This window comes from Sinohyriopsis cumingii, chromosome 12, assembly GCF_028554795.1.
Source record: "Sinohyriopsis cumingii isolate HCF-2022 chromosome 12, ASM2855479v2, whole genome shotgun sequence".
Taxonomy (NCBI): domain Eukaryota; kingdom Metazoa; phylum Mollusca; class Bivalvia; order Unionida; family Unionidae; genus Sinohyriopsis; species Sinohyriopsis cumingii.
In genome coordinates, this window is record NC_142972.1 from 32,076,465 (window position 1) to 32,099,744 (window position 23,280).

Below are 23,280 nucleotides of genomic sequence, written 5' to 3' on the forward strand. Positions count from 1 at the left end.
CTCAAGTATTATCATTTCACCCCGTTGTGTTGACCATATTGGACTTTTCTGACTTCTTATTTAACTTTATTAACGCACTATCGAATGACACGCAGTGTTAGACACGGTGCTATAGAAATTCAACTTTATTATTTTTATTATCCGAATCGGTCGTTCCTGCCTTGTCCGACTCCGATTAATCGGAAGTTCATACTATCCGGTGGAATCCGATTTCCGGATCAAAAGTCGGTTATGCCCTAGCCAATAGAGATACACAGAACTTAGTTTGATTATTCTAGTATGAACAATACATAAGAATGGTTTCATTTGCTATTTTACTGCATAGCAACACAAGTAGATTATTTAGTGCCGAATCCAAGCAAGAAACATGTCTCACAATGAACAACTTGTGTGATGAGAGTAACCCTCATCAAGAAGCATCCCCTCACTAAGTTTCCTGATTCCAAACATAAATGTTGTTATGATTCTAGGTCTTACAGTGAATAACAGAATGAAAGTAAAACCAACAATTTAGGTTAAATCAACAAGCAATTTATTTCTCAACAATACAAAGTGAAAATTTAAGAGACACTAAGTGTATTTGGATTGAATCCCAAATAATCCCAAATGTCCTGTCACAAGTCAAAAAATATTGAACGTCCGGAAATAATTCCAAAAGTTTTATATGACCTGATATAAGAAATGATGCAATTCATAATTACTTTGAATGAGTTCACAAAATAAAGTAGTGTTTAGAAATTCCAAAAGTTGAATATCAAATCCCTATTTATGCACCTTTTCACTTGACCCATGACATAAAATGTGAATCATTCCAACCGAAAATTTCAGTCTACTTAAAAACATGACAGACCTTGAATTCAAATGCATGTAAACACTTTCTTTGACGGTACAACTTACAATCATAGACAAAAGTTAGCTATGTAAAAATCTTGCTTACAGCTTACAATCATTGGACAAAATAGATATATATTAACAGGGTATACAACTGAATGTGCACACAAAAAAAGAGCTAAATGCAACCGCTTCGCCCTGAAAGATCAACTATTGTTATTGTTATGAATATCTGCACTACATATCAATTTTTAATACAGTTTTATTTAAATCATTTGAGTTAATGACATTTATATTTTAATTCTTCAGATTCAGTGACTGGCTTTTGTTGAAGGAAAAGTACATGTACAATACAGGTATAACTTCATTCATAAATCAAGGCTGATTGACAAAGTCAAGTTAACAACTATTTTGTTCAAGTACACCACACATCAATTAGACTGGAGGTCATGAAATGATCAAAAATACTTGGAGTGCATTTCAAAGCCACCGGTGTATCATGCGTGCCCTAGTTGTTGATTACCTCAAAATTATGAGAAGGTCAGAACACGACTGTTAAGTATTTCACAGTTTAATGATTTAAATGTTGGTGACTCAGATTTTGTTGATTTTGGTGCACACATAGAGGCTATATAAAAGCACCAAGTTAGGATTCTTCTGTTAGTTGAAGCTTTTTTAAGAGTCGTAAGAGTGAACTGTGATGTTGTGATTATAATTTTTCATTGGTATAGCCAAGGGAAAAAAATTATTCTATAACTAACAGTACCTTGGGGATCATGTGCAATTATTCAAAGTCATGAATGTTTCAATAATTCAGTGATTATGTGAAACTTTCAAGGACTTTAGTGATATCATGCTTTTACCTTGAAGTAAAAACATTTGAATTCAGAACTGCGGTGCTAGCACATTAGCACATTAGAACCTTCATTTGGAATACCTTTGGATAGTTTCTGGATTAATGTGCAATTTGGGATAATATTCAAGGATTTCATTCACTGTTTAATTCTTTCACTTTGTTTGATTTTTATATTTTAAGGAAATAAATTTATATTTTGGAAACTTGAATGTTGGGTTTTATCTTGTCTTATTATTTAGTTTTCTGCCCAGAGATATAACATTATTTATAACCCCTCCCCAGTGGATGGGTGCAAAGAAACCCACTCCTAACTACAGCCCAGGACCTAGGAGGAAAGGCTAAACATACACATATTGTTTTGTACTGTGCACCTGCTGATACCTGGGGTAGTATAGAGGCGAGATAAAACTGTTATGATAATGAATATCTGACGTAGCACTTACAACCAGCAAACCAGCTCTTGTCAGTTGACAAAAAATAGCATGCTCAAAGGCTTATGAACTATTTCTTACGGTCACCTGCTATGGGGAAAAAAGAGGGGTGTTTCTCAGGATGGACACAGTATTCATTTTTTGTGCAAAGCGATTACAAAGGTAAGAGTCAACTAGCTGCAAACAATCCAAGTAAAAGCATGACTCAAATAACCCATATCTTAAATTGGATGTTATGAAGTGCATTCAGTCCACTAAATGCATGGTACTGATAAGATATGGGGTAAACATAATCAGCCAGTGTAATCATGTGTAGGAAGTCATGATTGCTCAGCTGGGAGAGCATCAGACTCATAATCCAAGGGTTAAAAGTTTGATGCCCATCCAAACCAGCCCTTGTCAGCTGCCTTGTTGTGTCCATGGCACAGGCAAATGGTTCCAATTTGCTCTCTTTGATATATCTAACAAAAGTTAAAAGTGCCATCAAACCATAAAAATAAATCCAATCTAATCACCTGTAACTTATTACTAAATTTCTAGGTAACAAGTATAATTAAGATGATCTTTTTTTTACAAGTAATGATAATTACAATCCAAAGTACAGTCTTATCAGGATTGCTGCATGATGTAACATGATTACATTTTCATAAATTTATGCTTACAACCTAAATGCGTTTCAAACTATTTTAAATGATAAGGAGGCATGGAGTTAACTTTTGTGGTATCTGTATTTTATAAAAAATATCAATATTTTATTGCAAAAGATCTCTATTTTATCAAAAATATCTATATTTTATTGCAAAAGATCTGTACTATATCACAAAAATCTATATTTTATTCCAAAAGATCTGTAGTTTATCACAAAAATCTCTATTTTATTCCAAAAGATCTGTATTTTATCACAAAAGTCTATATTTTATCAAACAAAAAATGTTCTCTGAGCACAATTCTACAATTAGTCTCATTTATCTTATTATACTGTGGGTCTGTAAACCCTCAATCAACTTTTTCAGCAAATGTTATTTCATAAACTCTCATGATATTCTGAGAAGTTTCATTCCATGTATTTAAATAAATGACATGAAGAAAATGAAATGTATGTTTAGACTGTACTTTCTATTTGAATAATAACCACATAATCACATGTGCATTAGATAGCATGTAACACAATTTTTATTTAGACTATATATCACATAGATGCCCAACAACTCTGTACTTGCATATTTTTTTGGCAAGTTTCACTAAGTACATTTGGAAACATGTCTTCATGTAGAGCTCCATGACTGAAATCATCTACAGGCAGCTTGAGATTCTTAAAAATGCATTTGGGTTTTGTTTTCTATTTTTAGACCAACTTTGGTATAGATTATCTGCTTATTGTCAGAGTATGACCAGTGTTAATACCCTCAGTATAAATACAATGATATTCACTTTACCTTGTTCTATGTTAACTCTGAAAAAGTACTCTTAAATGGTCTAGACAAACATGCACCAATAAAACATTCATACCCACAGAGAAAACCATTACATTATATGAAAAGAAGCTAACGTAACACACATTCCACTGTTTTCACAAAATGTCTCCACAATATTAATTTGCCAGTGCAAAGATCCGACTGTATCAGCACAGTTTGCAATGACATCGGCATATATGAATGCAATAATATCAAATGTTTCTTATGTAATAAAGATACAGTCATAAAATTAAAACAGTGGTTAATTTCTGATTCAATACAATACAGTAATGATCTGGAAAACCAAATGCACCGATGACATGAGACTGTACCAATTAACTGCATACTTTGTGCACATGTGCTTGTTTGATCAGCACCCAAAGACATTGGACCTTGACTCTATTAATTCCTTTTTCTTTTCATACTTATAATTTTCTATTTTAATGCAAATCACATTTTTGAATCTATTTCAACTCATTTTGTAATCTGTCAGATTTTGAATGGAACTGTTAAGTTATATTTATAGAAAGAATGTGCTTTTTTTAAAGGATTACATTGTTTATCGCACCAAAAAGGTTGTGCTTTCTTTGTTACACTGAAACAACACACATCAGGCTGACTTGTGATATATATCAATGATACATTGCATAGCTTCTTCAATCCCACGGGATAAAGAATGATTAAAATTATATCCAAATTCAGAATGTTTACAGTGGAATAAATTAATAAATTCGTTAGTCTTTTTTTTATTCCTTCTGTACCTGTCAAAAGTTTGAACAGTATACTTTTCCTCCAATATGCGCTTGTTTCTAGTGTTGGCAAGTGGAAAAGTGAACTCACATATAACTGGCTTGTGCACAGTTTCACTCCGTGTGTCAATTTCAAAATCTGAACAATATTTAAAGACGCAGGTTGAAGCAATCATATAGTTAACTACATTAGCCCCTTCATTTTCAATACATATGAAATTTTCCTCTCGATTCTGGTGCAATCTACTATTTAGGATCTACATGGAGTATGTTTACAGTTTACTTGAATATTGGAGGAAGGCTAGTGATGAAAGCAAAAATGTAGCAGCAGTCCTGATGGGATTTATCCAAGGCCTTTAACTATCTACCTCAAGATATTCACCTTTGCAAGGGCTTATGATATGTTAGATGGTTCAGTACATCTATTACTAAGCATATCTGTCACATCAAAAGCATCAAATTAAGATGCGTGTCTTGAGTAACTTGACAGAAATTCAAAAAGGGGTTCCTCTGGAATCATTCCTTGGACCATTACATTTTAATGTTATTATCAATGATATCTTCTATTTTATTATTATCAATGATATCTTCTATTTTATTATTATCAATGATATCTTCTGTTTTATTATCATCAATGATATCTTCTATATTATTACACATGGCTCTTTATATAACCATACCAATGATAAAGCCTTGTCCTATTCCTTACCGGATTTTGACTCTTCGATTAACACACTTAAAACAGAATCCAACATTCTGAATGTCCGGTACACTGTAAACAAAATACAAGCCATCTCTGAAAAGTTTCATGCACTAGTGGTAGTAATAAAGATCTTTAGTATGAAGCCTGTACTAAACATAAGCAGTGCCATCAAACTGTGAAGAAATTGTTAAACTGCTATGAATTGCCTTGACTATCAACTGCTATACAATTTGCATGTCAAAATCTTCGTAGCAAAGCTTCGAGACAACTATCTGTCTTGAAACATATTGGTAAGAATTAAACAAGACTCGAGGCAACTATCTGTCTTGAAATGTATTGGTAAGAATTAAACAAGACTCGAGGCAACTATCTGTCTTGAAACATACTGGTCTGAATTAAACAAGACTCGAGGCAACTATCTGTCTTGAAATGTATTGGTCTGAATGAACCAAGACTCGAGGCAACTATCTGTCTTGAAATGTATTGGACTGAATTAACCAAGACTCAAGGCAACAATCTGTCTTGAAATGTAATGGTCTGAACTAACCAAGACTCGAGACAACTATATGTCTTGTATTGGTCTGAATTAAACAAGACTCGAGGCAACTATCTGTCTTGAAATGTATTGGTCTGAATTAACCAAGACTCGAGGCAACTATCTGTCTTGAAATGTATTGGTCTGAATTAACCAAGACTCGAGGCAACTATCTGTCTTGAAATGTATTGGTCTGAACTAACCAAGACTCGAGACAACTATATGTCTTGTATCGGTCTGAATTAAACAAGACTCGAGACAACTATCTGTCTTGAAATGTATTGGTCTGAATTAACAAAGACTCGAGACAACTATCTGTCTTGAAATGTATTGGTCTGAATTAACCAAGACCCGAGACAACTGTCTTGAAATGTATTGGTCTGAATTAACAAAAACTCGAGACAACTATCTGTCTTGAAATGTATTGGTCTGAATTAACCAAGACTCAAGACAACTATCTGTCTTGAAATGTACTGGTCTGAATTAACCAAGACTCAAAATAACTATCTGTCTTGTATTGGTCTGAATTAACCAAGACTCGAGGCAACTATCAGTCTTGAAATGTATTGGTCTGAATTAACCAAGACTCAAGACAACTATCTGTCTTGAAATGTATTGGTCTGAATTAACAAAGACTCGAGACAACTATCTGTCTTGAAATGTATTTTTCTGAATTAACCAAGACTCTAAATAACTATCTGTCTTGTATTGGTCTGAATTAACCAAGACTCAAGACAACTATCTGTCTTGAAATGTATTGGTCTGAATTAAACAAGACTCGACAACTATCTGTCTTGAAATGTATTGGTCTGAATTAACAAAGACTCGAGACAACTATCTGTCTTGAAATGTATTGGTCTGAACTAACCAAGACTCAAGACAACTATCTGTCTTGAAATGTATTGGTCTGAATTAACTAAGACTCGAGACAACTGTATGTCTTGCATTGGTCTGAATTAACCAAGACTCAAGACAACTATCTGTCTTGAAATGTATTGGTCTGAATTAACCAAGACTCAAGACAACTGTCTTGAAATGTATTGGTCTGAACTAACCAAGACTCGAGACAACTATCTGTCTTGAAATGTATTGGTCTGAATTAACCAAGACTCAAGACAACTGTCTTGAAATGTATTGGTCTGAACTAACCAAGACTCGAGACAACTATCTGTCTTGAAATGTATTGGTCTGAATTAACCAAGACTTGAGACAACTATCTGTCTTGAAATGTATTGGTCTGAATTAACCAAGACTTGAGACAACTATCTGTCTTGAAATGTATTGGTCTGAATTAACAAAGACTCGAGACAACTATCTGTCTTGAAATGTATTGGTCTGAACTAACCAAGACTCGAGACAACTATCTGTCTTGAAATGTATTGGTCTGAATTAACCAAGACTTGGGACAACTGTCTTGAAATGTATTGGTCTGAAATAACCAAGACTCAAGACAACTGTCTTGAAATGTTTTGGTCAGAATTAAACGAGACTCAAGACAACTATCTGCCTTGAAACTAAGCAAACTGACAATCTTACATACAATGATCCTTTATAACTTCAACTTCTATCACTAGCCTGCATTTCTGCTGTGACATCAACAGTAAAAAAATATTTAAAAAATATGAAAGCATTCTCTGAGATTTGTGTATGATGATTACACTAGCAGTTACCATAAACTCTGATTTATGGCAAAAATGACAACCCTGAGGTGCACAGACTTCTGGCTATGGCTATAAGGACTTTTGCAATTCTGAATAAAAATGCTCCCAAATGTTTGGATGATTTGACATGTTTAAACACAATAAATACATTTCTAGATATTCAATTATTTTAGATATCCTAAGAATTAAAAGCTCAACATTTTGCAACAAATCTTTTCGACATGCAGCTGTCATACTATTTTAGAGAACAGTCAAATCGTAATTCATTTAGATTATTAATTCTTTACTGGAATGGCAAAAAATGTAAATTCAATATCTGCAAACAATACACATAACCCACCGACTACCAACTCCCCATGCCGAGATGATGACAGCTGATATCTGTCTTACCGTTTCGTTTTATCTGTCCTAGTCTTATGTACTATCAAACGCCATGTTGTTCGCTTTCGTTTTCAGTCATCTCCATCCCAACATGCGTTTTTATAGTCCTAAACAGGTGGCTCTGCATTTAATATAAATTTCTATTTTTACCCATATTACAATTCTCTGTAATAGCATCTTTTTTTTTCTTTTTTTTTGTAAACTATCCTAACTTTCGGTTTTAACGTATCAAAATACTAAATTCAGTTTTAAGTATTGCCTTTTAAAATGCTTTGTTTGCTTGTGTTTATATTATGCGCCGTGTTTATCTTTTCAGCTGCATTATGCTGTGTTTGTATGTCTTGCCAATCATGCTTGTTTTAATGTCTTATTCGATCGTTTTGAAATGTCGATAAAAAGAGACTGTTTAACTGCTGTTCTAAATCATGTTGACAAATCTTATCTTATCGCGACTTAAATTGGCTATCACAGGAAGTGAAACAGTCGTCTGCGAAACAACTACGCAGCTAAACCGGTACAACATGTAATTTTACACTGTAACAATTAGGTCCTGAAATCGTACACTAATCCCAATAACAAAGCCATATTGCCTTCAAAAATGTATTTCCACATCTGAGCCACAAAGACTGGTAAAGGTGACGTTGGTCAATTGTTTAAGATCAGAATTTAAATTTATCAAAAACAACAAAAAAGACAATGATTCACGCGTATGTACAGGGAAGGGGGGGGGGGGCAGTCGGTGACATTCAAGTACATGAAGCTAATTCAGTTTGTCTTGTAATGTGGAGCTGAAATGACATATGCAATTGAAAAAGAAAATAAAATAATTACTAGCCTCATTCAATAACTGATATTCTGCCATCGTTTCTGTTTCTGAAGTTCCCTTCCGCTGCCTTGTCCGATTTGCCCTGTACCACCAAAATAAGTTAATACCACGAACCGAGCACAGGTACCGGAACAAAATAAATTTGAATGCGTTTTAATACAATGAACGATAGTTCCTCGAATCCTACACTCGCCCAAATTCCTTCCGAGATATGGAGGGTCTTAGCTACGATGTCGTAGCCTCAACTTGATTTGTTGTGGTTGAGGCTACGAACTGATCCCATATCATGTAATGGAGCAAAAAAAATCATCACTAAAGTCAGAAAAACAAACAGTGTAGAAATCAACTACATAAGTATAATCATGTTGTGAAAGAAGTTTGGCTTATTTTGACTTCATTAAGCCCTTACACGATAAAATAAATTGGCATGGTTACTCTAACCTTATCCTGTCCACCATGACAGACAACGCGAGACTCTCACCGTGACCCCTTTTCTAGGTAAGGCTTGCCAGAACATATTTTGGATATTCTACGCTTTATTATCATCAATCAAGTGCGAATAATCGCTTCTTGGTTGAATTTCAAAGTTGCCGATAAACCGTATTTACTTTTAATGCGCAGATTTTCTTACCCAAACGGCGCCAAATTTTTACTACGATTTGTTTACATTTCCAAATAAGGCGTCAATGTCCTAATAAGGCACACAAACAAACAGGCTGAGAACGGAAGTAATCATTATTTGAAATAACATGGCGGACGATCTAAACGAAAATATCGGCTGAAAAAAGTAAAAGAGATTTTACAACTATTTCTACAATGATTTTCGATACTTCCGGTATTAAATAAGAGGACTACTCTATTTATTGGAATATATGCAAGGAATGTGTTTAAAGTGTTATTATTAGGCTAAAAGAGCGCCGGGTGTGATTCACACCCGGCTTGCTCCATTAACACGTATATGCTCATGTTAGTACCCTGTCCACGAGGTACGAGTAAGGGTACTAATATTAGTACTAGGAGGGTCTGTGGTTGCTGTGTTGTGCATCAATGCGCCAGTGTTAAGCAAAGATTGTTAGAATATAGTTTTATAGACTTTTAGTCCTAGTTTTCTATGACTCTTACCACCCAATTTTGTTTGTTTGTATTTGGACAGTTATGTGTACTCCGCCATAAATGCCCATATATAAAAACAAAACGATAGATTGTGAGTCAATTCGTAAGTGAAAAGGAAAAGTATTGTTACATTTAATTATCTCCATAAAGTAATTTTTTTAATTTGAAAAATCAGATCTCAGTAACGCTGTGCACGATAACAATTCATATTTTTTAAATACGAATAATGAAAACTTTAATCATTGTCCTGTTGATGCCAGGATATATTCTAACGGAAGTGTCTAGGGCATAGTTAAATTACGATATACTGTTATGTGATGTTGGTGTAGATTAACGCCAGAGTGTCTAGGTTAAAGGTACAGTACGATATGCTGGTATATGATGTTGGTATATAACCGAAGTGTCTCGGGCAGGGGTCTCAAAAACGCGGCCCGCCAAGCCGTATCATGTGGCCCTCAAAATGATTGGTGTCACAAGGTGTCATGAGAGATAGCAAAGGTGATGCACCCTTGGGCCATCTAAAATGCCCTCACGCGACCCTCAGGGTGGTTTGAGTTTGTGAACCCTGGTCTAAGGCGCAGGAACACAACGATGTATGATATACAATGCTGTTGGGCATTTCTACGCACCTAAGGTTTCCGTCACCAGTATTGAACCAAAAGGCATACCGATTTCGTCTGATTGACGAAAATAAAATACTGCAATGATTACCATTTGAAAAGAAGCAATTGTCACCAGAATATTATGTTCAAAATAATAATACACACCGGTCACCACCTCTGTGTTTTCGTGATAAGCGATATGTCGTCCTATTCTGCGCATAGCTTGGAAAAGATGTAATGTTTATCCATTGGGGGGATGGAAATGAAATACATTACTTTGGACTGTTTTTGTCAGCATTTCGGTCGAGTAATGACTACTGGTCACACTTTTGGAGAGGTATCTTCAAACGGGAACAAATGTCATTATGATTTCAATCAAATTTACCATGACGGAGAGAGAGAGAGAGAGAAAGTTATTCCTACTTTTAAAAATATCCCGACTGTTACGTTCTATGGTATATTTTTCTTACGAAATTTAAAAAACACACATCTCATTGAAATAATTACTCCTTTAGGAGAAAAAAAACCACTATTATAAAATATCACAAGAGTGAATTGGAAACATAGCCTACTAAAATTATTTTGTCAAAAACGTCGATGTGAAGTTCTCACAGAATAGTACATCCAAAGATGCCGTAATGTATTTCGCAATAAGATTGACAATTTCCACGAGCCGCCCATGGTACGATTGTGCATTAGTTTTATTGTTTGTGAAGTGACTGGTGGTCAGGTACAGAAAAACACGTCTGTGCAAATAACAGCTGATACCGATTAGAAGCTAAGGCGGTGGAAAATATCGGTTAGCCAATGAAGTCACTTGCAACGAGTGACGCATTTGTTTTCTTCTAAATTCAGGGCACAGTAGTGCAGTGGTCAGGAGGAAAACACGTCTGATCTTTTCACTGTGTGAAGAACGACTGAAGGTGATTCGAAGCTAAGGTGGTAGAAAATATGTGTAGCCAATAAATTTGCTTCTGACGACTGACGCATTTATCTGCCAAGGCTCTTGAGTTTTTACCATTGCAATGCAGACTGACTGGAGTGTGAACTTAAAATCCTGTGTTGTGTTCCGTATCGTTTCTTTTTGCCACATCAAACACTTAACTGTACCATTATTGTTCGCGTTTCGAAACTGACAAAAAAAAAGATATTTTCTCACTTGGACATTTTTGACATATACACATTGACATAGGTAGAAAGAGAAATGATATAGTATCAAGTGGTACTTTTTTTCTTCAAACTAGTGAATTTGGGTTTGTATGAAGTAAAGAAGCTAAAGTACAGTGAACCTCAAGGATGATAACCCAAACTGTCTGTCCATTGATGCATGCATTTGCATCAGAAGAAATGTGATCTCCAAAACCCAAAGATATACGGTAAGCATTATTAGAATGAACACAAAGACAGCAAGCTGTACTTACAAAGTCCGCGTAACTTAGAGTTGCAAGACAAACTTGGTATGTATACATATTATTATAGAGGTGGCAACCCCCCCACCCGCCACCCCCCACCCCCGCCATCAGGCCTAGATACACACGACAAGAGTGGTAAGATATTAATAAACACAAAAAAATTCTTAGCCCCAACCATCTTAAGTCTATAAGGTGACCTAAGCGCACACACAATGCGGAACTAAATAAACAACAACACAATCCCCAATTATTAACACGACATGTAAATCCAACACTGATACTCAGACCAAAGATACTAATTTATACAACAAAAAGGGGCACAATATACCTTCCAAATTCAATATAGTTATTAAACAAAGAATCGTGTCGATAAAAGACCAGTCGCAAACATCAAGATCTATGGCAATGAAAGTCGAGTCGAAGCAGAACATCAAACTCTAGCAAGAAAAAAACAGCCAAACACTACAACAGCACGAAGAAGAAAGAAAGAGGATAACACAGAATGAAGGAGGAGTAAAGAAGAAAACGGACATCGACTCTCAAATTGCCAATTTATATGAGGTTCTTCTTTTGGCTATTGAAGACCTCTTTCGATAAAAGCTCTATCCCCACAACCCTAACTCGATCCTTTGTATACCACCATCAAAAGTAAAAACCGAAAGTAAAGACAGAGTGACCCAAACATGTATAGGGTGCCTGACACCCAGCTGATTGACAACATTTCGGAAAATCAAAAGTACACCATGTACACCAAATTCCAACTTTAATTAAAAATAATAATTAAATTACACAACTCAAAGGATTAGGAAAATTACACGAGTGGCTTACACACCATCAGAATAGATTTCTGTCCACTAGTACAACTGGACTTGATTTGATCTTACGCGCTTTGCCGTTTCTGGGCGTACAGCTTTCCTGTGGCGTTTCGCGTCCCACGGGCCCTTTGCCTCCTTTCCTTGGCCGGACATGTTCATGAACTAAAAAGTGCGACATTCGCACATAAAAGCGGGACTGTTGTGGCTCCATTCCCACAGTCCCGATCAAATGAAAATCTCGACCTTCGAGACTTAACCAGTCGCGAAAGCACTAGTTGCCTAGGCGACTTAAATCCTTTAATTGATTGATTGATTGATTGACAAACGTGGTACCTTTTGTAGAGCTTGAAATAAGAAAACTGAACAAACTTAAGCACTTTGCTACAGATATTTTCTTTCGCTGCAACAGGCTAAACAACATAAATACCGTTACAAAAATAAACAATCTTACATCTTCTATTTTAAAAGAAGAAATATATAAAAAAATAGAATTAAAGATTTACGATGACTAACCAACAAACCCGAATTTAACAAAAACAATGACACGTGCAGAAATGCTTCTCACTTTGAGAAGGTAAGCGAATGTAATCTGCCATGCACCAAGAACTTTAAAAATTTATAAACAGAGAGAAAACTCAATTAAAAATTCTTTTTTTTAAAAAAAATTGTTTGTGTTTTTAGGGAACATACCTAAGTACTAATAAAGGGTGGAACAGGAAAATGCACATAAAATCATTGATATTTCTAAAAGCAAATGAGGGGATATTCCTAAATTTCTTAACCAGCAATATATGCTGGGACGGGTCTGTAGGCTCTCCACAAATAAAGACGTACAGATGTCTGGTCACTTTGCAAGTGTGTGCGTGTTTTGAAAAATGGTAAAAATTGGATAGATATTTTTCTCGTGACACTTTTAACTTTTGTACGGCTTGTAAACATTTCCACTTTAGAACATGTGAAGTATCACATGCTATTATCACAAACAGAAGTGGAACATAGGGGATAGACAGTTGTTGTTTAGATACATCAACTCAACTTCACATCTTACTTGCTGTCTCATACTTGTTTGGTCTTAGGAAAAATCACCTTTGTATGTGTAGCAACAGTGGTTAGAGAAGGAGGATACGTCGTCGCTGCTGTCGATAAAGGATAGTTCTTTTATAAATGGGTTTAACATTTTTATAAAATATCGAATGAAGAAATACGGATGTTAAATCAGGGTTGGTAGACATCGTGGTCAACGACAAAGTAGAAGTGACAGAGAGAAGGAGACACTGTTGCCGAGCAGCGTGGTTTTATAGAGTACGTATACGTCCTAACGGCACAATACTGTCTCTATCTCTCTTGATGACACCAACTTTTTTTTCTTGCAACTTTTTTCGTGGTAGGGTTTGAATCGAAGGGTCGTGAGGTGTTTAAGACACACCGATGTCGTTTTCATAAGTCAGCCAGGCTTCCTGTATGTTTCGCTTTCACTTGCCCTTGTGAAATATACCAAGTCACTGTCACAACAAGAGGTAGAGAGGGTATATATAGAGTGAGAGAACGAACTTGGTTCAATCATTTTTGAATCAGCAATCGAAATGAAATGATCGCACGATATCAGCGAGAGAGAAGAAGAAGGTAAGAGGCAGCGACGTGACGTATCGCCTTACACATGAAAAGAAGTGTTCGCTTAAATCGAAGACATGAGCGAACCCTAACCAACACCTTCCACGTCAGAAATCAGCTCGAGAGAGCCTACGTCAACATCAAAAGTCACCACTATCACCCTGAAGATATTATCACATTCGAGAGACGGATAAATGTTCCTCTAGAAAATTTAGAACCACGACCTACACGTACACGGTGAAATTTAAAGATTTCAAGTCAGACGTACTGCTGAATAAAACTGAGGGGTTCATCGCCGATTTGTGGAATCCTTTGTTAACCACGCTGAAACGACAATGTTGAGTCAAAGAAGACAACCGTTTGATACTCTCTATTTATTACGACAGTTTGAGATCACCTGTTTGGATCAAGTTTAGCAGCCAGGCAGAACTGACACCTTCCAAAGTCATCGATAAGATTCAACACGCACAGCAATCCAACGACAAGTTTCACATCACCGATGAATAAGAGACACTGTACATGGCCCACGCTTCTCTTCCGAAAGGGACCGGATAACGCAAAACAGTGATAATTATGGAAGCAGCAGAGAGGATGAATATACCTTTTGCTGAAACGTCATATTTGAAAAATAAGACCTCATACGAAAAAAATAGAAAATATAAGCGTAATAACGCCAAACCGAAGCCTCTAACTTACCGGAGTTTCTCTAATTGGGTTAGTTTATTTTGTTACTTTATTTTTGTCGTTAGTGTTTTTCTAAATTTGTATGTGTGTTTTCGTTTACCGCGGGACGTTTTATTGAGGTCGCACCCTCTCTGCTGCTATAATTAAATCATTGTTATATCAACCAAATATTTTATCAAGACCTACACGATATTTTGTTCTGGGATCGTGTAACTTTATTGTTATAAATCCGTGCGAAGCAGATTGTACTTTTGAAAAGAAATGTTTGAACTTAATCTTGTCCATATCCACGCTACACCAAGTCTGATGAATATTTCGTAGAGTATGTGTATCAACTCCATTAAACACAACTAAAATATTACACTTATCTCTGATGACTTTAGGTATTTGTACATATCGCTGAGTATCACAAATCACATCAGTATTTTTATGCCTTCCACGGGAAAATATTCTTGCTGGATTTGTTTGTTTGTCAAGCAAAACATCATCATACAAAACTAAATTATTCATAAGTCCATCTAATTCATCTACTGACGGTGCTTCATCGATATCAGTTATAAAATTAATAATGTCATCTCCATCTTCATGTACCAATTTTCCATTTTCATTAAAAATTTTAAGTCCAACGTCACATCTCTGATCATCAACTGACGGAGCTACTAAATATAACTTGTCCCACTTGAGCCATCTCATTATCACATTAAGTAATAATTGCGTTTTACCGGACCGAGATGGACCTATTATTATCATTTCGATGAAATTCTGTAATGCTGAGATATGTTGGACTGACTCTTGTTTTCGTGTCACTGAGAAATCAATGACATCCATGTTGTAGAAATATAATAAATAATATGAATCTATATTGTGTTCGATGTAGAGCACCACTCCCCACAAGTGGATTAACAACAATAATAACAAAAAATAAAAAGCGTCCACTTACAGGTAAACGTGTAAAATGTGGTACAAGTAAACATAAATTTATTTCAAATAATAAAATCGGTGGTGATATCGATTCTTCATTAGGAAAATTACCAGGAACGCCATGGGCTAAATACCCAGGAGAAAAACACCTTCCAGGATATAATTGTTGCGATCCTGGAACCTGACTTGATATCCGACTTGACGCGCGAGATCAACCAAGACCTGGAGAGTATCCTATAAATGTTATTGATTGAGCATATCATATTCAAGATGTAACTTATAAAAGTAAAGATTTACAATAACGACATACTGCAGATGTGAAGTTGATTCATGCATTAAATTCCATAATATAAAAAATCGTTCAGAGAATCATTAGAAAATTGGTTCGTAAGATCTTCGATGAAAGGTAAATTATTATTCGGAGCAGGTAATTAATCAACCAGTTATTATCAATCAGACAATGGAATCGACTTATTATAGCACAAAAGGATATTGGAGGGTTAGAGCAGTGATTAGTAAACTCGCTGATACAGTAAATGTTACACGTTATGTTGCTGCAAAATGGTTAGCAATATGGCAAATTAACTACCACCACCTAATAAAATACAGCATGCACATTTTGATGTCAGCACTCCCAATGAAGTTAATCAAGCAGATATTTTATTTTTACATGATACTATTAAAATTGGTACACGTTAATTAATATACATATACGCGTTGACTGTCGTTGACGTTGCAAGTAGATATAAGGAAGCAGAGCCGTTATGAACTAAAACAGCAACTGAAGTTTCTTCTGCTTTTGAACAAATTTATCAACGAGAACCCTTACAATGGCCACAACTATCACAGGTTGATTCTGGCAAGAAATGTCAAGTTGCAGTATCATCTCTGAAGGAAAAACATAACGTAAAAATCAGACGAGGACATATTGCTGTTCATCGTGATCAGGCAATTGTTGAACGATTTAATTGAACACTTGCTGAACGGCTATTTGGATATCAATATGCGAAGGAAATAATTCAGAAAGATGAGATCTCGCGGGTGGGTTGAAAGGTTACAAAGTGTGATAAATGCATTAAAAAACGAATTACTCGAACAACTGCCATAAAACCTATTAATGCGATTACAAAAAAAAAGAAACATATACCAATACAACGACATGAATTTTCAAAACAACTGGTATTAGGTAATGTTACTGTCAGATATTTATGTGAACCCGGTGAACTTGAAGGCGGTAAAAAAGAGAGATTGATCCTATTTGGAATATTACAACACATACAATTTCTAGTGTGGTAAGATCTACGGGTAGACCTGCAATCTACAAATTAGATTCAACCGCTCCTCAACGTGGATTTGTACGTGAACAATTACAAGTAATTCCTGAAGACACACAATTACCACCGCATTCACTTTTCTAAACTAGCACCTCGACGTCTATTACATTCAAGACAGGTCATGATTCATTTTCGCGTGTACGACCAAAATTACTCTTAGTTCTGTTTTTGAGAAAATTGTCTTGGATTATTATTTGAATACTGCCACAACATTACTGTGTTACAGCTCGCACACTGGTTATTTTGCTATTGTTTTAATGTCACGATAAATTCAGCACCGAGATCAAAGTCGCGCTTATTTGTTTTTTGTCACTCTGTTTTTAACTAATTTTTTTCTTACTATATCATTGTCAACAACATCGCTATTACCAGTAGTTTCTGTGAAGTCTATGACAATTCTCCGCAGCTGAGATATTCTTCTGACTAGAGATAATGTGAGATAAACTTAGTTTGACCATTCGATACGATCATCGCCGATCCACACATTTGTATCAGAGATGGTTAATCCTTGTGATGAATGAATTGTCAATGAGTTTTTTCCATAATTAACGCACTCTCAACAGCATTGACAGGAACACAGACAATATCATTTAATACAAGATTTTGTTTTTCTGATGATCCTGGTATATCAACGTCGATATTCTGCCGTCGCGTATCAACCGGTCGATAACACAATGGTACGGGTAGATTTGAAATTTTTTTCTGTGTGTGACATAAATAATTGTTGCTGAAGTGTATCACGAATTATCTTTCATCCCTCAACTATAAAATCATTTGGTCTCCATAAATTCCAAAAATTGTTAATGGGAGTTTCTGAAATAGTTTCACGCATTATTTCACATAGAATTTTATTTGGTTGTACTCTGATTAATTTCTTAAACTCACTTAATTCTGGTTCAAGTGCTCTATGATCATCAATTATCTCTTCATAATAATCTAAAAAATTCCTCAGCCATGCATGTGGAGATAATCCAACAAAAGGTGGTGGGTGACCATGATCGCCACAGATTATTACAGCATTATCTTTTGTCAAAAGCCAACGCTGAAATATTTTTTACGTTTCTAATGCAACGGTGCATATTTCATCCCAAACTATAATCCTTCGAATATATTTCTCTCCCATTCGTTCAGAAATCCATTTATCTCCCTTCCATCAAAGAATTTATGATAAGTGCATGATTTAATATTTCTTTATTTATTTATCTTGCGAGTCTGTGTGTAGGTGTTAATACAACTATTTTTGAACAACTGTTCAAGAATAATTTAATCACATGAGTTGTTTCACCAGAACTCCAGGCCCATTGAGATAAACTATTTTATGTCTACCTACAAGATCATATACAGATGGTGCAGATGAAAATTTTGATATTTGATTTTTGTTAGCAATAAACAGCATTAATTTCAACGTCGGCGGACTCAGAATAATTAAGTATATTTTATTGTTTTATTCTCCATTCACTCCATGAAGCATAAGTGACAATATGTAGTTGTTCTAGCAATCCTGTAATTTTGTTTTATTGATATAAAAATGAATCCGTAGAGACTCTAACCGCGGTATCAGAAACTCTATTTATCATTGATGATAGATTTATCGAAACGCACCCGAGCGTTGACGATCTTAAATGAGTAAACTGTGGTGACTCACCATCAATATAACAAACAATTGTACCTTAGTTCCGTCTAACAAATTAACATTACTTCGACTTATAAACGTATTTCTATTCGTTGTATCAGCAATTATAAAATCTAGTTCAGCATTATCTATAATCAATATTGTATAAATTTTTTTATGTTCATTTGATCCTCCTTGGATGAATTTACAGATTATGTTTCTACCAAGATCTTTTGCGATTTTATTCTCAAAATCAGTTATATCGAGATTTTCATCATCGGAATACTTCTTCTTGTGGACGATATGACATAATTGCTTCACTTACTGTTAACAATAATAGTATTCTTGCATCGAGCATATACCATAATAATAATGTTGGTGCCCACATATTTTCTGAAAAATGTTTGCCAAACCAGATATAACAAATCGGATGAAGATTTTCGAAAACTCTAATGACTCGATACAAGCGAATCCAGTCAAATCAAAATCCGGTAATATTCCATTTATCGATAATCTTGTCATTTCGTGTGTGAGATGTCCAAATATCTCAAAATACTTAGAACACTCCCCCATACCAAGAAAACATCCCGTATAACATGCAAACATATCAACAGAAATAACATCTCTATAATCGTATTTAGTATTCCATAATCTACCGTGTCCGTATTCGACACAACTGCGTTTTATTTCTTCAAGAAAATCAAATTGTGTTGGTTTCCACGAATTTTTCTCTCTAGCAAAATGAGCAGCAAATGAAGGAACGGTAAAGCAATTACTCAGTAATTATTCAGCGTCGTTATGGGTATATTTCAACGCAATATCTTTCATTTCTTCATGGAGAGATTCTGTACGATAAATATCTCCATTAGGTCGTACAAACTGATCATCATTTCCATTATCTGAACTTTGAAATAACCACACTGATACAGGATCACTTTTACTTATTTAGTTAATAACATCAAATATATCTCCTAAATAAAATTTAACAATTCGATTTCGTGGAAATATTGTTACTGCATTGGTCCACGCATACGCATTATGACGAATAATTTCAATCGAAGCTCCATTCGATTTATACTTTGATTCGTATAAAATCTATCCAGTTATCGTTCTTACTATTTTGTAGAAATTTTAATTTCTTTCCTAATTCAGCGACGACATTGACATATGCTCCGGTATCTTTAACTATTTTCCCCGTCTCGTTTATTATTTTACGTATTGTTTTATCCGCTAAATCATTTCCACGTATCACGTTTGTAAACTGTTCCTTTACTGGTTCGGCTACACAATTTATTTTGAAACTTTCATCTGATTTAGACTATTAAGGATGGGTTTATCATTTATCGGATAAATTCCGTAAATAATCGCGGTTACATGATACGCTCTTTCATACTAGGGTTTGTCAATACTAGTCAACATTCCTGGTTTGGAATCTTTACTTAATACGGCATATTTTTCATTATGAAGGATATGCTCACGTTTGCCACTGTTAATCCAAGTATTGTTTGTTTTTACTCATACGATAAACTTTACTCTGAAAAAAATATCTTTGATCGTCGAGATAATTAATAATCGTTGCCGCTTGTTTGTCATTCATTATAGCATCGACGATTTTGTCGACACCATCGGTGTTGCATATGATTTTGAACGTCGACCACACATGAGATGCACCATTCTTGCTAAATTCTTTCTTAGCGTCATGAATAGTATAAATCAAACTTTTGTTCGTCGGATCAACCAGAGCCCGCACCGGTAAGTCAGGGGATATTCTGTCAAGATTAAATTAAGTTTTAGAAGGCTTAATTTTAATCATGGATAGTATCTCTTTCATATTATTATTAGGACAAACATATATAATGATTAAAAAAAAGAAAAAATGCAGATGACTTATGATGGGCTCTACAACTCCTTGTGACAAAGCTTGAGTAAGCGAATTCTGTGGATATCATTTACAAAGTGTACGGATGAGGGAGTTTAGGACCAAAACCGTGGCTGAAGTGTGGTGTTGGAGTTAGAGGAACAAAACAGTCATGCGTGGAATGTGGTGGTAAAAAATACAGAGAAATAAAAATATATTATGATAAAAAAATAACGACAATAATAACAGTGTTATAAGAAACGATGAAGACTATCTGGCAAGATTTTTAAAATAAGACTTTAGACAGTCATTTAAAAAAATGATACTCTTATATACAAATGTAACAAAAAGAATTTGTAAGGCATCCTATCATTAAGAATTATGAAGCATCTCCTGATGGTATCATCAGACAATGTCGACTGAAAAAAAAGTCGGTTATGTCATTAATACTGGTTATCTTATATTCAGTACCGGGTGAAATAAAATATATCTTTGTCATAAATTTATTTACGAGCCTTTTCACGGGGTACTGGAAGGCGGCCTTGTGATCGATCATATTGATGGAGAAAAACCTCAATAACTCTTTAGATAATTTACAAGCCATTACTCAGAGCCAAACTTGTACATCTGGTAATATTGGTAGATGTAAAACAATTACAAAAAGGGTGGTTAAATCTACAAATACAGAGACTGGCGAAGAAATGGTATTTCAATCAATGAACGCCGCTGGCAAATATTTTGATATTTGCATGCGCTCAGTTCAGTGCGTCGCAGAAATTATAACCAAATTGGCTTTTTCAAAGAAATATAAACAAAAAATTACATTTCAAAATTCTTGAAGGAGATAACTCTGTCTCTCTCCAGTAGAGTAATTAAGTAGTAATGCCGCTTGTTCTAATATTATCTTACTACATTTAATTTTTTGTCATTATTCAGTAATTAATTAATTAGGAAAGAACGTTATTTCATCAATTTGAGGCTTCGATAGTTTGTATTGAAACTTCGGTTGAAAATTTCAGTATTCTTGAAGGGATATAACTCTGTCAAGCTAACACTCCCTTCGGAAGAGTAATTGAATAGTTACCTCGCTTGTCGCTACGTATCGATCTCAAGAAAGGATATAAGGCTGTAGAATATCTTTCTCCGGTAGAACTGTTTTATCATCTTAATTAATTATTGACCATCTGTGTTATAATTAATATCAGTGGAGTAACATAATTTTATAATAGTTCAAATTAATAGAAGGGTATTTGTACTTTCTAATTTAAGGCAGAAAACAGGTCACACACGCCGTTACATGTACAATACAGTTCAGTTATTTCTCGATCTTTCTGTTATACAGAAATATTATAAATCTGACTTTGTCAAAGGCTGAAATATATACAATATACGATTCTTTTAATACGATGTGGAAAATAAAACTACACCGTAGTTATTTGTAGGAAAATCTAGCATAGGTAACTTTATAATAATTTCGACCTTCGAAACCGTGATTGGACATGGTTTTGTGCCGATAAAATTCTATACTGGTAAAAGTATCTGTGATCACCGCTAGTATCGTTGATGTAATTTATTTCAGTTGTGTATTCGCTACCGTGACACTTTTAGCACAGACTTCCTGATAGATACTAAGGATACATTATCCAAGTGGTTACCTTGATAGATACTAAGGATAAATTATCAAACTGGCGACCATGATAAATACTAAGGATAAATTAGACAACTGGTGACCATGATAGATACTAAGGATAAATTAGACAACTGGTGACCATGATAGATACTAAGGATAAATTAGACAACTGGTGACCATGATAGATACTAAGGATAAATTTGCCATGTGGTTACCATGATAGATGCTAAGGATAAGCTATCAACTTGTGACCATGATAGATACTAAGGACAAATTAGACAAGTCGTGACAATGGACAGTAACAGATGCCAGTAATTTTCCGTTGAGCTCAGAATGGATAGTAACAGATGCCAGTAATTTTCCACTGAGCTCAGAATGGACTAGAGTGTGAGAAATCAAGCAGTAATGTTCAGTGGACAGTAAGCTCTCAATCTTACTGAAGTGTACCCTACACAAAAACATTCAGAAAGAATGTCAGCCAAAAAGAAAAGCCTCGTGGGGTGCCGCGAAGATCATAAAAAAGATCTCACAAAAGGATCCTACGGAAGGCACAAAAGGACAACGTATGGATCCATGAATGATAACAGCTCATCATACTACGATTTATTTTTTGTTAAAATGTTTGCATGGTTCGTGTGTGTGTGTGTGTGTGTGTGTGTGTGTGTGTGTGTGTGTGTGTGTGATTTTGAATCATTGCAAGCACGTAAATTTGAAGATAGATATACACTACCAGCAGAGTACAGATTCGTAAAGATTATACAACAAGTTGTGTTCTAGTCTTTGGCTACTGTAAAATATATGGAAGTTAAAAAGTTCGTATTTCTCTCAAGCGTGTTCGAAAAATATAGATAAGAATTAGCTCACGAATACGAAACGAAGACAATTATTAACACATGTGTGAGTTAGTTAAAAATGTTAATGTCAGATTGTCTAAATGAAAATAGTAAAGAAGATTTTCAAAGTAGTGACGAAAGTAAAAATGTTAAAGAGGATTTTGAAAATGAAAGTATTAATAACAAAGTCACGGATGAAAATGAAAGTTACGGCAATGTCGTGGTTAATTATCCTCTGACTTTTATTCTACCTGAGGAATAAAAAATAATAATTTGACTTGACTTATGCAATATTTTTATGGTAATATACCCATCAATCTGAAAAATAAGACAATATTTTTAAGCTGATCTAATTCAATGCAAGAATGTGCAGAATGCATAATCTGATCTCTATCGCACGTAATCATAATAATATGTTCTCACTGCAG

At 34.9% G+C, this 23,280-nt stretch overlaps 2 protein-coding genes across 2 annotated transcripts in view; one reads left to right on the forward strand and one right to left on the reverse strand.

The window, feature by feature from the left end:
* The window catches only part of LOC149786200 (N-acetylated-alpha-linked acidic dipeptidase 2-like), a 173,274-nt gene extending 164,380 nt beyond the window's left edge, over window positions 1-8,894 (reverse strand). Inside the window, exon 1 of the mRNA XM_089976557.1 lies at window positions 8,437-8,894. Within this exon, the coding sequence (XP_089832683.1) occupies window positions 8,437-8,463 (27 nt within the window). The 5' untranslated portion in view covers window positions 8,464-8,894. The remainder of the gene's footprint in view (window positions 1-8,436) is intronic.
* LOC149786201 (lambda-crystallin-like) overlaps window positions 2,260-23,280 on the forward strand; it is a 96,822-nt gene continuing 75,801 nt past the window's right edge. The window contains exon 1 of the mRNA XM_089976559.1: window positions 2,260-2,280. The gene's annotated coding sequence lies outside the window, so the exon portion shown is untranslated. The remainder of the gene's footprint in view (window positions 2,281-23,280) is intronic.